General features: G+C 47.5%; 2 protein-coding genes across 2 annotated transcripts; one reads left to right on the top strand and one right to left on the bottom strand.

The window, feature by feature from the left end:
- Nucleotides 1-821: 821 nt before the first annotated feature.
- FMP27 (Fmp27p) lies at nucleotides 822-8,458 on the top strand (the record flags this gene model as incomplete). The annotated part of the gene is made up of 2 exons (XM_024857366.1): nucleotides 822-8,404; nucleotides 8,452-8,458. 2 exons carry the CDS (start codon nucleotides 822-824, stop codon nucleotides 8,456-8,458), a joined length of 7,590 nt encoding a protein of 2,529 aa, XP_024714502.1.
- A 72-nt stretch (nucleotides 8,459-8,530) lies between these two features.
- Nucleotides 8,531-12,724, bottom strand: C7M61_001977 (uncharacterized protein; the record flags this gene model as incomplete). Its single annotated transcript, XM_024857367.1, has 3 exons — nucleotides 8,531-8,954; nucleotides 9,599-10,701; nucleotides 11,096-12,724. The coding sequence occupies 3 exons, from the start codon at nucleotides 12,722-12,724 to the stop codon at nucleotides 8,531-8,533; spliced, it is 3,156 nt and encodes a 1,051-aa protein (XP_024714503.1).
- Between the last annotated feature and the right edge of the window lie 1,935 nt (nucleotides 12,725-14,659).

Here is a 14,659-nt window from a genome sequence, read left to right on the forward strand (position 1 = left end):
ACTATATAGCAGGCAATTATCACGTTGCCCTAATTGTGGTGACCGCAACCGCTACCACACACAAAATGCCGAGCTCTCCGCATAACCTCCATGTCTCATTTGATTGCTTCTCTACATTCCTCACTCCATCAAACCTCCCCTGGTACCCCTTAAACCTTAAATTCAAATCTCTCTACAACTCTCTCTGGAGCAGCTGCATGTGTCACCGAGATCGATCTCCCTTGCATCCCGAGATCCTTGTCCCGACAATCACCCACCCCACCTCAGTCAAGCCTTTTGGGATGCTCCTTGGACCAAATTAGCGCCTCCACTTCTGGAACCTAAACTCACCTATTCAACCATATTTCGTCCTAAGCCACCCGAAAAACCCGCCCAACTTTCCAATTTTCCAAAACCTAATTGACAAACCTTACATTCCCCTCCACATCAATACACCTCTTTGCCATATCGGGTCTTTAGTCTCACTATCCACCCCGGTTTCTGCGCAAGCCGCTCAAATATGCACGAACACATTTAGCGAGAAGACATCTCACCAGCCATACCCCAGTATAAATAGCTCCACAGGGCCCGTAGAAAAAAACTAATTAGACCGTTGGCCAAGCCGAAATCCATTGCTTCAACTCCGAAACCCCTCTTTTTCTGATTGTCTCTGCCACACCTGGCTGTCTCGGAGTCCCAATTTGCTGGATGGTAAACACTGACTCTCTGCACACTCCCAGCATACCAACTCCAAGAGCAAAGCCTCAATACCACCTTCTTATCAGCAAAGCTACTTTTTCACCATTTCCAACACGCTGGCCGAAATCCCCTTTTTCCAGCTGATGCACCCGATTCTCTACTGGGCCTCTGTGGCAGTGGCCTCCTGGGTTGCTTTCTGGCTTTTGGTCTACCACCTCTTCGGAGGCTGGTTGGGCTACATTTCCATCAATAATGGTATATCCTTCAACCACATACGGCTCAAGACGAAGAAAGTTGATCTTTCGGCGAGCACCGTGCGCTTAAGACTCTGGGGAAACTCCAAACGGATCATTGTCTCAGATCTCCGGGCTGAAATCCTCCCGAGTGGCAGCCCTAAGAAGAGCAAGCCTAAGGGGTCAAGCTGCTCGTCCGAAAGCAGCCCGGATCCCGTTTCCATCCTCCCGAGATACTTCAGATGGTTCTTCCGTTTCCTCCTATGGCACCTCCCTTCGCTTGCTATCGAATTGAAACTGTCCCAATTGGTGCTCTCCAGGGATACCGTGGACTTGGACTCCCTTCTATTTATCTTGAGGAAGAAGAAGGCCCCTAATAGAAAAGACTTTCTCCAGTTGATCTTGGAGATCTCGGGCCACAGCATCTTCTCCTCGCCCACATCGGCATGCTCCTTGGTGCCTCCATTGTCCATTGGCACCTTCAACATCACCACCAAGACCATTGTCGACACCTCCAGTGGTATCTTGAGCAACTCAGTGGTTCAATTCTACTTGGACAACTCCGAAATAGGTGCGTTCCAGATCTTGAGACACCTTTTCCAGGAGGACACCGAAAGTCCACATCCACCTCCCCAGAAGGAGCAGTCAGAACCAAAGGAGGCCCAGCTACAAGAGCTTGTGGACAAGCTTTCCAGAACATACCAGAAAATCTCCGGCTTGGTCAAGGAGGTTTCTCTCAATATCTGCAACTCCCGTGTGTTGGGTATCCCTTGCATTCCAACGTCCTCCACTTGTGACTTGGACGAGTACTTTTCCCATGTTGATCCACCCACATCGTTCTCGGTTTCTGTCAAGTCGGTTGCTGTCCAGGCATCGCTTCTTACAGACAATGCTGCCGGCTTCATGGCCTTGTTCAACAACAAAAGCGATCGACCATTGCATCTCACAACCTCTGTCGTTTTGCTTCAGCTGTTCTTTGTAACACGCAAGTACGACAAATCGGCAGACCTCTGGCACTCGGAAATCGACGAATTCCTCAACATACCCAACCTCAGTTGCACCCTTAAGACGAACTTCCTTGATCACTTGGCCAGAGGATTAGGCTTCAAGGACTGCTCTATGGAATTCTACTCATCCGTCAGTAACCCAATTGTGGATCTCAGTGTGAGTCAAATTGCCCTTCTTTCATACAACCGTGTCTTGGCCAAGAAGGTGATGATTCTCAGAAAGTTGAAGAAGAAACAGCACGAACCCTCTCACTCCCGGAAACAATCCAAGTCAGAGAACGAAACCGATGATGACAATAAATCTACCACAGAGTCGCCTGAAACACCCGTCGCTCACAAGTTCGATGGCCCATACAAGGCACACCAAGCTCCACCAACGACATTACTCGATAAGGCTGTGAGCTTACTTAACGAATACTACCCACAGATCGGTGTCAAATGTGCGATTGAACAACCACAATATGTTGTTCGTTTGGACGGAGAGGAAGTGAAACTAATCGACATTTCCTACTCCTTGATGTACTTCCATTTGCTCACGACTTCCAATAATGATTACGACGCTAAATGCCATGTGCTCCATCCATGTCTCAAATATTCACAGAAGATCGATGTTCCTGAAGGTGACGAAAACCCTCGACTCAGCGAAGAGGTCATTGGCTGTAACAGTGCCGAACTCCTGTTCCATGTTCTCAAAAACCTTCGCTTGAAAGTGTCTGCATTGGCTGAAAACGCATTCATCAATTTGGCCAAACCTGACGTTCTCAACGGTATCAATGAAATTGTCTCCAGAATGACTAAGATCACGTTCGAAAATCTTGAAAATGGTTCAGTCAACCAGTTTTTCAACAAGCGTCTTTTAGAAGATTTCGGGGCAGAACCATCGAAGCAGTCCTCTCTGCTGTCTCATCATCACCACAGTCACAAACAGTCATCCATTGACAAGCTCTACAGAAATCTCCCATCATGGTTTGTTTCCGCAGACGTTGAACTTAAGGGCCTCAAGGCTGTGCTTGGTTCCACATCTCCACTTCTACCACCGGAGTTGATTGCTGAGCTTTCAAAGAAATCAGATGCTCTCATGAGTGACTCTGAACAGCTCATAGAGCTCAAGATCGAACATCATTCCATCAGTATAATCAACGATCAAGATGCTGAAGCTCATGCTTATACAGACGAGAACAGTTCCGACTCGCTGGAAACTCTTGCATTCGAAGATCTGAACTTAATGTACTGGAAGGTTCTGGCTGGCCTCAAAAACTTCCAGTTTTTTGCTAAGAGGAGGAAGACTAAGGACACTCCATTGCTTACTCTTGATAACATCGAGACATCTTTGTCTGCAATCAACCGTGATGAAGTCAACGAATTGGTACTCGACAACAACATTGGAGAGATTGGTGGTACTATTGACAGGACAAAGGTGTTCACAGTTCTTGGTCTGATTCATTTGATCTTGCAAACTATTGTCATTCCAGTCAAGAATGTAAGATCTCAAATCAACAAGGATTTGGAGAAGTTTGAGAGGTACGAGAGACGTCAAAGTGTTTCTGAAGGATCCAAGAAGGTGACTGTGCTGTTGAATCTCAAGAAGATCAATTACATTGCCAACCTTTCTGACGAGTTCAAGCTTCGTCTTCAAGCATTTGATATGAATGTCGTCTCGAGAAACAAGGTGACTAACATCAACCTCTTCTTCGTGAGACTTCTTGCGGATTCACCTAGATTCAAGAACATGTGGTGCCGTCTTGGATGTGTCGATTCCGTCGACATCAAATTAAACGATCCCAACGAGGCCGAAAAGATTGCGATATCCTCATCCCATCTTCGGTTTTACCAGCCTGATGGGTTTGTGGCTTACAAGCTTTTCGACAATATCTCCATCTTCCTCAAGATCATCAAGCACCTCGTCAAATGTCTCAAGGCTTCTGAGAAGACTACCATCATCTATCCAAGCGAGTCTCCTCCACTCAAGGTACCTAACATCAGATTTAATGCAACCAATGTCAGTTACATGATGGAGGATGATCCATTCGAAACCGAACTCGGGTACCAATTCCAATTGGGTCTTGTGGAGCAGAGGAAGCGTATGGACATGCTTTCAGCGTTTGAGGAGGAAGTGAAACAAACAGGCATTGACGAGGATGAATTCGACGTTCGCCTTCAACAGATGCGTATAACACTCTCGGATCTGTGGATCAGAAAGGTAAAGAAGTACAAGGAAACTATGGCGAAGGAATTGAAGGTCCATGGCAAGTACAATATTGGTAACGAACTCGAGCTTGCCGACAGTGAAAACCACAGAATAGTTTCCTACAACATTGCGCCTCCATTGTTGAAGATTATCATGGCAGACCTCGACATTCTTATTAGCTCTACCCAATTTTCTTTGGATGAGCTTCCTCAGTATATTCATGATGTTGGACAAGGAGTGCCTCTTGACACGACTTACAATCTTATGCTCCCAACTTATATCGACATGTGTGTCAACGAGTTGAGAATTCACTTAAGAGACTATCCATTACCATTGCTTCACTTACCTAGAGCCAAGGACTCTCAAGGCAGAGGAAGAGCTCTCATGATGAAGGGTCACTTGGTGATAGGTGAAACTCTTTGTCTTGAGAAAGAACATTTGAGACAGATGGAAGTTCAGCTTAGAGGCCCTTCAGAAGACTCCAATGACGAACTCCACAAGTATGACCATCTTACCATCAACAAGTCGCTCACCTCAGTGAAGATCTTTACCGATATGGATGTTCAGTTTGACTCTAATGCGCCATGTCGTTTCGTTTGGGGACAAGCCTATCAATTCGGTATCCAGCAGGTTATGCTTAATTTCGATTCTTTCTCCAAGCCTCCGGTTGATCCATCTAACAAGCTCGGTTTCTGGGACAAGTTGCGTATGCTTCTTCATGGTAAGTTTTCCATCAGAGCAGAAGGCTCAACTCAGGTTGAAGTTGCCTTCAAAGGTGGAAGAGATCCATATGACCTTTTCCCTGAAGCTGCTGGTTTCATCCTCTCGTTCCAGGATCAAGTCAATTGGAGAATTAATCACGAAGACAACTCACTCAAGTTCTTTGATATCCTGGCTCAGAGGGTATCTTGGTATATTCCTAACTACCTAGCCGCTCCACTTATGGCTTGGACTAGAGACAGTTCTGACTCTGTTTTCCTCCCTGATTACCATAGGATGACAAACACGATTCATGCCTACTACTTGCTCAGAACACCTCCTCATTCAACTGCTGAAAATGCCACCAACCCTGATATCAACATTGAGGAGAAGATGGCAATTGAGTTGAGTGGTGGTATCAGATACATTGTTGGATTCCTTTTACAGAGGAACAAGCCTGAAGGGGGTGTCACCGACGACTGCATCCCTCACTACGACATCATTCCTTATAATCCAGAATTCTGTTCCGAAGACCATGATACCTACAAGGGCTTCAGGAGTACCAGACTTCACATGACAATGTCTTTAGCTGCTCACACTGAGGACAGTTACAATACTATTCATTTGAGTCCTGGAGCGTTCAATATATTCTTCAAATGGTGGAAGATGTTCCAGGGTAACATGATGCTTCCAATCAGAAAGGGCATTGTGTTTGGAGAGAAGAAGGCAAGTCCCAAATTCTCTCAACATCTCTTCACAAACAAGTTTTTGTTCCAGATTCGAAACCTTTTCATCAGTCACATCTACAGAGAGGAGTATTTCAAGAACGATGATGACTTCATTGAGTGCTTTGGCTTGAGAGCCAGAGTCAAGGACTATGTCGTCGATTTGCATCAACAAAAGGAGGAGCGTATCTCATTGCATAAGCCTTCTGGTAAGGAAATCAAAACTCTAAAGATGATCATGAAACTAGGTGAGGTCAGTCTTTCAGAGATTGATATGCGCCTGGTTCGTGCTAAGATCTTCAGAGACACCTACCACGCGGAGGACTTGGGTAAGAAGGGTTGCAAGATGAAGATTTTCGACAACAACAAACAGTGGTTTGATCCAAGAGACTTCCATGAGGCCTTCAAGTCCAACAAAAATGAGAAATTCAGTTTGGTTGAGGTCTTGCCGATGGCTTACTCAGAGAGGTTCTCCTATATTAGGGACACTACTGATATGACTGGTGGAAACAAGGATTCGGCAGAAGAGAGTCACGACTGTAAGTTGAACACTAGTGATATCCATAGTGCTCAAATTAATGTTGCGAAGAGACGACTCACCGACTTGGAGGAGCTTTATGAGAAAGAAAGAAGTACAGACATTGAGAAACGTATCAGTGCTTTGAAGGTCTTTATGAAAGGCTTCGCTAACGAAAGGAAGAAGAATGAGAGAAGAGCTAGTCAGCAAAGTACCTCCAACCAGAAGGAGCATTTCCATAACCGTTTTGTGGTCACGTCAATGTTGTTTAAGTGGAACGTGAAGGTTCGTGATGTGTTCACCAAGTACTTGCTTTTTGCTCAGATCAACTCCAAGTCCAGAAAGTTCTTATCCTACGAGTTTGTCAGTATGCTTGAAGGCTTGATCAACAAACAAGACTCACAGTCTGACCGCTTTTCTGTGGCATCCTCGTCAGTCCATGAAGACAATGCCAGAGGAAGAAAGCTCAGTCAGACCTCGATGAAGATGGGCAGTTCACAAGAACGTCTCGACAATTTCGATGCTATTTTGAGAGAAGTCACTGGTGACGAGAGAATTGCTGAGGACTACAAGATCGAAGTAATTGGCGTTCAGATTCAATTGCACACCGAGCAAGTCATTGACACTGTATCGATTATCTCAGCTCCTTTGTTGGAACTGAAGATTGTCTCTGTTCTTCCAAAAAGCGACAATCCTTTGGTTATCAATACCACTGTGCCTGAAAAGAGATATGGTGCCATGCTTCATGATGCCAGTGTGACTATTCTCGAAAAGAAGGACGTTAAGCATGGCCATCCTATCCTTGATTTGAAACCATGGGGAAGCAAGGCCAACTGGCCACCATGGCTTGGTATTGAGACATGCAGAGACAGTACATTTGTTGAACCAACTTTGATGCCAATTGAGCGTATGTCGGTGATGTTGACTTACGATCTGGTCAATGCACTGGCCAGCGACTTGGAGCATCAAGATGACGATAATGAAATTGCTTCTCGAAATGAAACACTCAGTGATCTGTCATCGTCAGCGAAGAACAAGCTTAGAGTTGATATACCAAAGGTCAGTATCACTTCCACCTCCAAACAATACCTTGCACTTTATGCGACAGCACTCAATTTGATTCATTACTCCGACCCGCTCACAAATGAATTGAAGGACAAACTACTGAAACTCAATTTCCAGACCGAGTTCGAGGACTACAGAGCTATGCATAACCGTTTGACCAATCTTCACACCTATATGATGACACTCAATGTTTTGCTGAGAGGCTACGGTTACAGGCACGAGTACCTCAATAACGAGGAGCTCAATTCCTTCCTTTTCATTAATTCCGAGATTGATGATACCAATTTCGAGATTCTATTCACTGTCGAAGCACTCTTCATGCGTGATGCATTTGCCGATTCGTCCAAACTGACCGTCGCAGACTGGATCATTGGAACAGATGAGGTGATTTTACACATGTTGCAAGACGACAGAAAGCCAATTCTTGACTTGAGAGTTGAAGGAGGCACTTGCAAGAGAGTTTTGATGGAAGACGGTTCGAACGATAACAGAATCCAGATCAGAGACATCCAGGGCAACAACTTGGTGAAGGGCGCTCCATACAAGAGGTTTGTCGAGTCGGTGTATCCACCTGACGACGAGAACCTTATTGTGGTTGACTGGTCGATGCAGAAACCAGTTGGAGGAATCAAGATTATCGAAAACTTTGAGATCAACTCTAGACCATTGAAGATTCGCTTTGATGAAGTTACTGGACGGCAATTGATGCAGTTTATCTTCCAGACCGATCAGGAGAACGAGATCGAAAACAGTACACTCATCAAGATGAACAACGACATGAAGGAGATCGACGAGCAGGACAAGCCTGACGGCGATGATGACTCCAAGAAAAAGAAGAGAAAGAAGGAGAAGCTCAAGCCTGGCGAGGAGGAAGAAGACGACGACAATATGTCTGATCAAGCTTCATTGGCAAGCACAACTGCTATCTCCGACCGGGATCTGAAGAGCTTCGATGCTCGCTCGAGATCTGTCAAGAAGAAGAGCTCGTTGAAGGATTCTTCCTTCTCCAGTGGAGAAGAAGGTGATTTTGAGGAGGATGTTGCCAAAATGATTGAGCGGTCGAAGAAGTACTTCAGTGTCACCAACATGAACTTCCGTCCTTTCGAGGTGATGATTTCGTTGAAACTCAAGTCTGGCTTCAAACGGGTTTTGAATGTCACAGACTTCCAGCTTGAGCTTCCCGGTTTCCACGTTGAGAAGGAGCTCCTCTCCATGCTTGACGTCGTGGACATGATGAAGAAGATGTTGACAAAGTCGCTTCTTTCACACAGTGGGCGTCTCCTCAAGAACATGTTGAAGACCAGCCGTCGTAACAAAAAGAAGGACCGCTACAAAGAAGTGGTTGACACGGCTAAAAACACCGTCAAAGACACTGCCCAAGGGCACACATCAGGTCATTAATTAATATATGCAACGCATTATATATGCTGCCTCTTGGCGTCCACAGACGCCTGCTTCTTCTTTCTCTTTTTCTTATTCTCGTCGTTCTCGCTCATATCATCTCCTCTCATTAGGGTCAGCTGGTCGCTGATAGCCAACTCGGCCGGGTTGAAACCGGGAATGCCATTCACCGGCGTCTTTTCGAACTTCAAGGCGTGATTCAACAAATCAGCGTCAATCTCGTGGATTAGGTCAGGCTGCTGGCTCAAGTTGGGGTCCAAGAGCGCAGCTGGAACGGCTTTTGCCGGAGGTATTTGATGCTTTCCCGGCAAGTCCTGGATGTGATTTTTGTAAGACTTGCGTAGTTTGACGCCCTTGGAGCCGTCTGGCTTTGTACGCTCGAGCAGCTTTGCTATCGGTTCTAGGCCGTACATCTTGAGGAGATTATCTAGCGGCGATGGGCTCGGCAGGGTGTATTTCGCTGGGGTTAGTGGTGATGATATATAGTTTTTATAGGACATACCGTTTGCGTCTATGAGGTAGTAGCTTTCCAATCCCTCGGGTTTGGGTTCAGTCATGGAGTAGTTGATGTTAGATTGTACAGTGCGAAAGATGGTGGTATATAGTGAGGCTGGTGATGGGTGAGGTGGGCCCAATGTGGCTGGAAGGAGTAGGCTTTTTAAGGGGGCATAGAGAATAACTTTAATCAAGGAATAAAATTCTGTAGTTTTTTTGTGGAGTTCTGTGGTTTGGTGTGGGAGTTGCTTGAGGTATCGAATGGCTGCAAAATGAAGAGTCCACTCTGACTACACCATACACCCAATTTCACGGTGTCTTTAATTCTGCTTCAATTTACTTGCTGTCTCCATTTTCATCTCCACCATTTTTCAGATCGAGCACATTTGAAAAATAGCATACCCCCATGAAACAGCTCATTCCACCACTTCCCACCTCTACCCTACTACTATGGCCCTCCACCTACAGTCCCTCCCTTCAGATGTGTATTCTTAAACATGGCGGTCTATGAGTCCCGTATAGCAGTCATAATATACAGTGGAGCCGTCGGGGGAGCCCTCGGGCCGTTTTCATTAGCGGACGGGTCTTACTCCAACTTCACGTCGGCCACCTTCTGCTCGAGCCCCGTCTCCTCCTCGTCCTCGTCGTCGTCCACAGACAAGACATCGTACAAGGACTTCTGAGGGCCAGCAGCGGCCTCCTCCTTCTTCTTAGGAGCCTCCTTCTTGCGGGGCTCCAAAGCCTGGCCTCTCTTCCAGTCAAACTCCTTCTCGTCCTTCTTCTTAGGAGCAGCAGCGCCTCCTCTGGTCCAGTCGAGATTGTCCTCCCTGGGCTTTCTGTTCAGCCTCTCACGTGGAGGCAATGGGCCGCCGGAGCCACGAGCAGCACCCCAGTCCAACTCGGGCTCGTCTCTTCTGGGCTTTCTTTCTCTGGGAGGCAAAGGTCCCGAGGCGTTTCTGGCGCTGCCCCAGTCGAGCTCGGGCTCGTCGGGTCTGGCTCTTCTCTCTCTGGGTTCTCTGGGTGGAAGCGCTCCAGAACCTCTGGCAGAACCCCAGTCAAGGTCGGGTTCTTCTCTTCTGGGACCACGGGGACCTCTCTCTCTGCCGCCGCCGCCAACAGGACCGGACGAACGGGCAGCACCCCAGTCCAAGTCAACCTCCTCTCTTTCTCTGTCTCTTCTGCCTCCACCTGGAGGACCTCTGGCCAGTCTCCAGTCGAGATCAAACACATCGGTCTTCTGTGGAGCAGCGACGTTCACGTACATCTTTCTGCCGTTGAACTCCGACATGGTCAAGTTCAAGGCCTCCTCCAAAGCGGCTCTCTCGCTGAAGGTGACAAAGGCAAATCCCTTGGGCTTGCCGGTCATGTTGTCCAAAGGCAACTTCACCTCGGTGACGATATCTCTGGCCTGCAAGCGGTCCTCGAAGAAACGGGTCAAGGCGGGCTCGGTGGCGTCGTATGGCAAATTGCCAACACGGGCCTTGTAAGGAGGAGCATCTGGAATAGGAATCTCCTCTCTGTCTCTTCTAGCATACTGCTCCGAGAACTCGGTGCTTCTCAGCACAGGGGCACCCGAGGAGCCGCCCACAGGGACTCCGATCGACGACATGTCGACCTCGGCATCGGCCCACAGGCCGCCTCCGACGGACTCGTCGTTCAAAAAGGACCCAAGGTCCATCTTCCTCACGTTCTTCTTTGGTGCTATTGTTAGTACATGTGATCTGGGCGGCCGGGGGTTGGGCCCGGGGGTAAATGACGAGGAGGAAGCGATTGGTCACATCGCCAGGGTTCCACGACGTCTTCCTGGTTGATTGTTACATACGCATGACGGTTAGTGTTTCTTAAGCTGAAAAATCAGAAAATTTTTTACTTGTGCGCGCAGTAGCTAACAGAGATGGTGGGATGTTGATCTAGGGATTGTAGCACTTTTTTCACGTAACCATGGCATAGGTGCCGGTATTGTTCATAAATACAAGTGACGTTGTCGTAGCAGTGTCGTAGAAGAAAATTGTTTTTTGTGGAGTGGGTGGAAACGTCTGGGTACGTACCGCTTCTGCATGTCTCATTTTGCAGCCGTTCGGTCAAACCCGTCTGTCGACCACTTCCCGAGCAGCCTCGGCCAAATCCTCGGCATTGTCCTCAGCATTGTGGTAAACGCTGTGTTCGCTTTCCTGTGATCTTCGAGGACTTCGGCGGCTTTCATTCTGCTGTGCCTCGGGTGTTTCTGTCAGCGCTATCTGCTCCATCTGCACAGTTTCCTGAGCAGCCGGCCCGTCCAGCGTTTCCGGCGCCACATGGGGCAAGTGCAGCACAGGAAAGTCGTGACTAACGTCGTCCCGTCCTTCCTCTGCCTGCTGGGCTTGTTCCTCGGAGTAGAGCGAGATCACCGCCCAATTGAACATATCCTCCTTGGAGATCCCCATGAGTCGCCAGAAACTGCGCTTCCAGCAATTAGAAAACTTCTTGTTAGCCACCACACGGGCCGCCAGCTCGAGATCAAGCGTGTCCTGGCCCCGCAAGATGGCATTGGCTCGCTCCGAAAGCGGAATGAGCTCGTTGAGAAGGTTGCGTAGGTTGGGGTCATTTCGTAAAACATCGTAATTGATCGTGAAATCTTCTTCTGTGTGAGTCGTATTATTATCCGTTTCACGGTCCGTGGTATTGCCTGCCTCGGCCAAATCCACCTCTTGAGGCTGGGAAAGATCCTCCGCTCTGTGCTCGTCTGTCCTGTTTTCTTCTGTTCTGTTTTCCTCTGCCCTCTCGGTATTAGTGTTGTTGACATGTCCCTCTGGGCGCTCGGTCACATTAGCTTCTCTGTTGTTCTCCTTGTAGTAATCTCTCTTACAAATAGGACAGCACGCACGCCGGCGGGTCAACCAAGGGTCGACACACTCTGCATGGAAAACATGACCACATATTAGGCCTCTGACAACATCGTCAGGTTCATAAGTATCCAAGCAAATTGCACAGCTTCCAGAGTCAAAGTGGAGCTCGGTTTTGACATTAGACGTGGCCAGGGAAGTGGCATCGATATCAGGAGTAGTATGGTCAGGTGAAGAGAGACGCCGAAGCTCGATGACCTCAAAGTCACCTTGCACTGTCGTCGTAGCATTTACTTTTTCATTTTCACCATCCATATCCATTCGAACCAGGGCCAAATCGTCTTCTGTGTCGCCATTATGGAGCCACTCAGCATATGATGTTTTTGGAAAAAGGCAGTCCACCTGGGCCACCGTAAGCTTCTTCATTTTCAGATACCTTCCTCTTCTACGCCGTCTACGCCGGCGTCCCGCAGCCAAGGCATCTAGGCCTTCAACGGCAGAAAGATAACGTCTTTCGAAAAAATCATCTCGAAAGAAATGGTTATTTCTGAGGTACGTCAAGTACCAGTCGAGCTCGCGGTCGGACGGCGAATGACTTAGCGCCACACGGTCAGGTCCCACGTTTGCAGTGAACATCATCCCATGGTGGGCCACGGGGTATATGTGGAGCCCATAGCGGGAACGCACAAAGTACCTCATGGTGAAGAAAATGAACACAAACGCTATGGCGACACCAACCAGCATGGCCAAAAAGAAAAGCACTGTAGACGGCGTGTTCCCCACGAAAGATGACGAGGAGTCTGAATCTCTTGTTTGCGTGGAAGTAGCCGTGGGGCTAGGATACACCGAGGCCACAGCTAGTGTGTGGGCGTGGAAATCACTGATTGTCGACATTATTATGTTTCAAAGGAGCCACCGAAGTTACGGGGTTGTCACGAATGAAGGGAGTGAGATGAATCTTGAATTTCGGGGACTTGATGAAGTGGATGGTCAAGTTCCCGAGACGGAGATGAACGAATAGAACGTAGCAGACGAAATCTGACTAGTGAGCCTGCTGAAGCAGCGTTTTTCCTTTGTCTTGGACGTTGAAATCAAAACTTTTGGATGATGCCTTCCTCCCACAGTTTTTCGTGGAGATTCCCCAGATCGACTTGTTTCTGTGGGGAAGAGGTTCCTGAACACCAGATCGCGGCGTGATGTTGGAGGTGAATCGCACCTCTATATAATAAAGCAAAAGATCCAGAAAGATCCAGGATCAGGTCTTTCAAGAAAATGAGGAATGTGGTTGATATGTGCTTCGACTACCACTTGCGCCTTGGCCCGGCTTATCTGAGACAGGGCGGCGCGACAATGTCGTCGCTGCCTCAGGAGTCCCGAGTCAGAACGGCCCACCCGCTATAAATAGAATTTTTATTTAGCTGAGGGGGTTAACATAGTGGATCCTTTTACTGCTATTTACTTATTTTTTGCTTTGCAAGAGGTTTTGGCCCAACTGTGTGGGGGTTCATGGGGGTAATTAGGCACGACATTTTTGCAATCGTGCGACAATGTCGCGATCTTAATTACAGCACCCCGGCAAAATCGAGAGAAGCGCAAATCGGCTTTCCAGCGAAGCCAAACATTAAGATCCCTCACTTTGGTCTCTACATTATGGTCATTTCATTATTTTGCCCGAATGCGACATTTTTTACCATCACAGAGTGGGGACCGGCCATGCCCGAACACAACAGGAGCCGGTGGGGGAATGGCTGCGAAAAGCCTCCTCACTTTGAATGACAGCTCCAGCCGAAGGGTAATTAAGATACGAACAGGGAAATCAGACAAAGTCCGAGAACAAAAGAAATTTGACAACTCTTTGTGATTCGAGTCTCTTGGTCAATTACAAATAGCGTGGTACTAAAGTTTAAAAGTGAATAGGAAGCTCGATCTGGCTTATTGTCTGTTTTTGGTGCTGTCATGCCTGTCGCATAGGTGGAGGCGGGGTGTAGTGAACGGCTCCTACTCTAGATGGTGAGACCTTCAATTCGTGTGGCATTTAAGGATCGAGATTCCGATACTTAAAGATTTAAAAACTGGAAAATTTTAAGGAGCTTAGTCGAGAATTGGCAGTGAGAAAAGCATGTCGTAAAATGGAGCCAGGTGGATCTGGGGCGATGGGTGCAACAATAGGAGGGAAAGGGCGATTCGAATTTGTGTTTTCTTTGTAGAATCCTCCAGATACGCCAATTGTCACAATGCTGGGCTTCGAACAATCACTAAGGATTCATTCATGATCATGCCAATGGCAGCTGATTTAGCCTTACGGTGGGGTGGCCTGGGATGGATCTAAGGTCTAGCCAGCATAGTGGAAAATCAAGGCAGGTCGATTTCCTGAAAAGTCAGATCGACGACATTAGGGCGTTAGCGTGTGGAAATACCTGCAATTGCCGATCTAAAGCTATAAGCCTCGAGGATCTTGTTTAGTCGGTCACGTAGTGGAAGTTATGACGATGGCATGTCCGAGATGGATTTCTCGATTTTGCGGGGGTGAAAATTGTCTTCTGTAGTGGGCTCATTGACGAAGACAAGCGTGATTGAGAAAGACAAGACTGTTTAGGGAAGAAAATGAGTGATATGCTTATTGGGTGGTAAATTGAGCGATGGAGACTTTCAAGTGAAGATGTAGTAATGGAGTTTCAATTGTATGATCCAGCTTCATCACCACAACCTCATCTCATCTGCAACCTAGATTCACCTCTACATTCATCTGCTTCCTCTAGCTGTCTTTCCATTTTATTCTCTTTGATGACAATGTTCATTGACTGTCTCCACGGCGACATCCGAGGTCAT

Source organism: Candidozyma pseudohaemuli, assembly GCF_003013735.1.
Source record: "Candidozyma pseudohaemuli strain B12108 chromosome Unknown scaffold00003, whole genome shotgun sequence".
NCBI classification, from domain to species: Eukaryota; Fungi; Ascomycota; class Pichiomycetes; order Serinales; family Metschnikowiaceae; genus Candidozyma; species Candidozyma pseudohaemuli.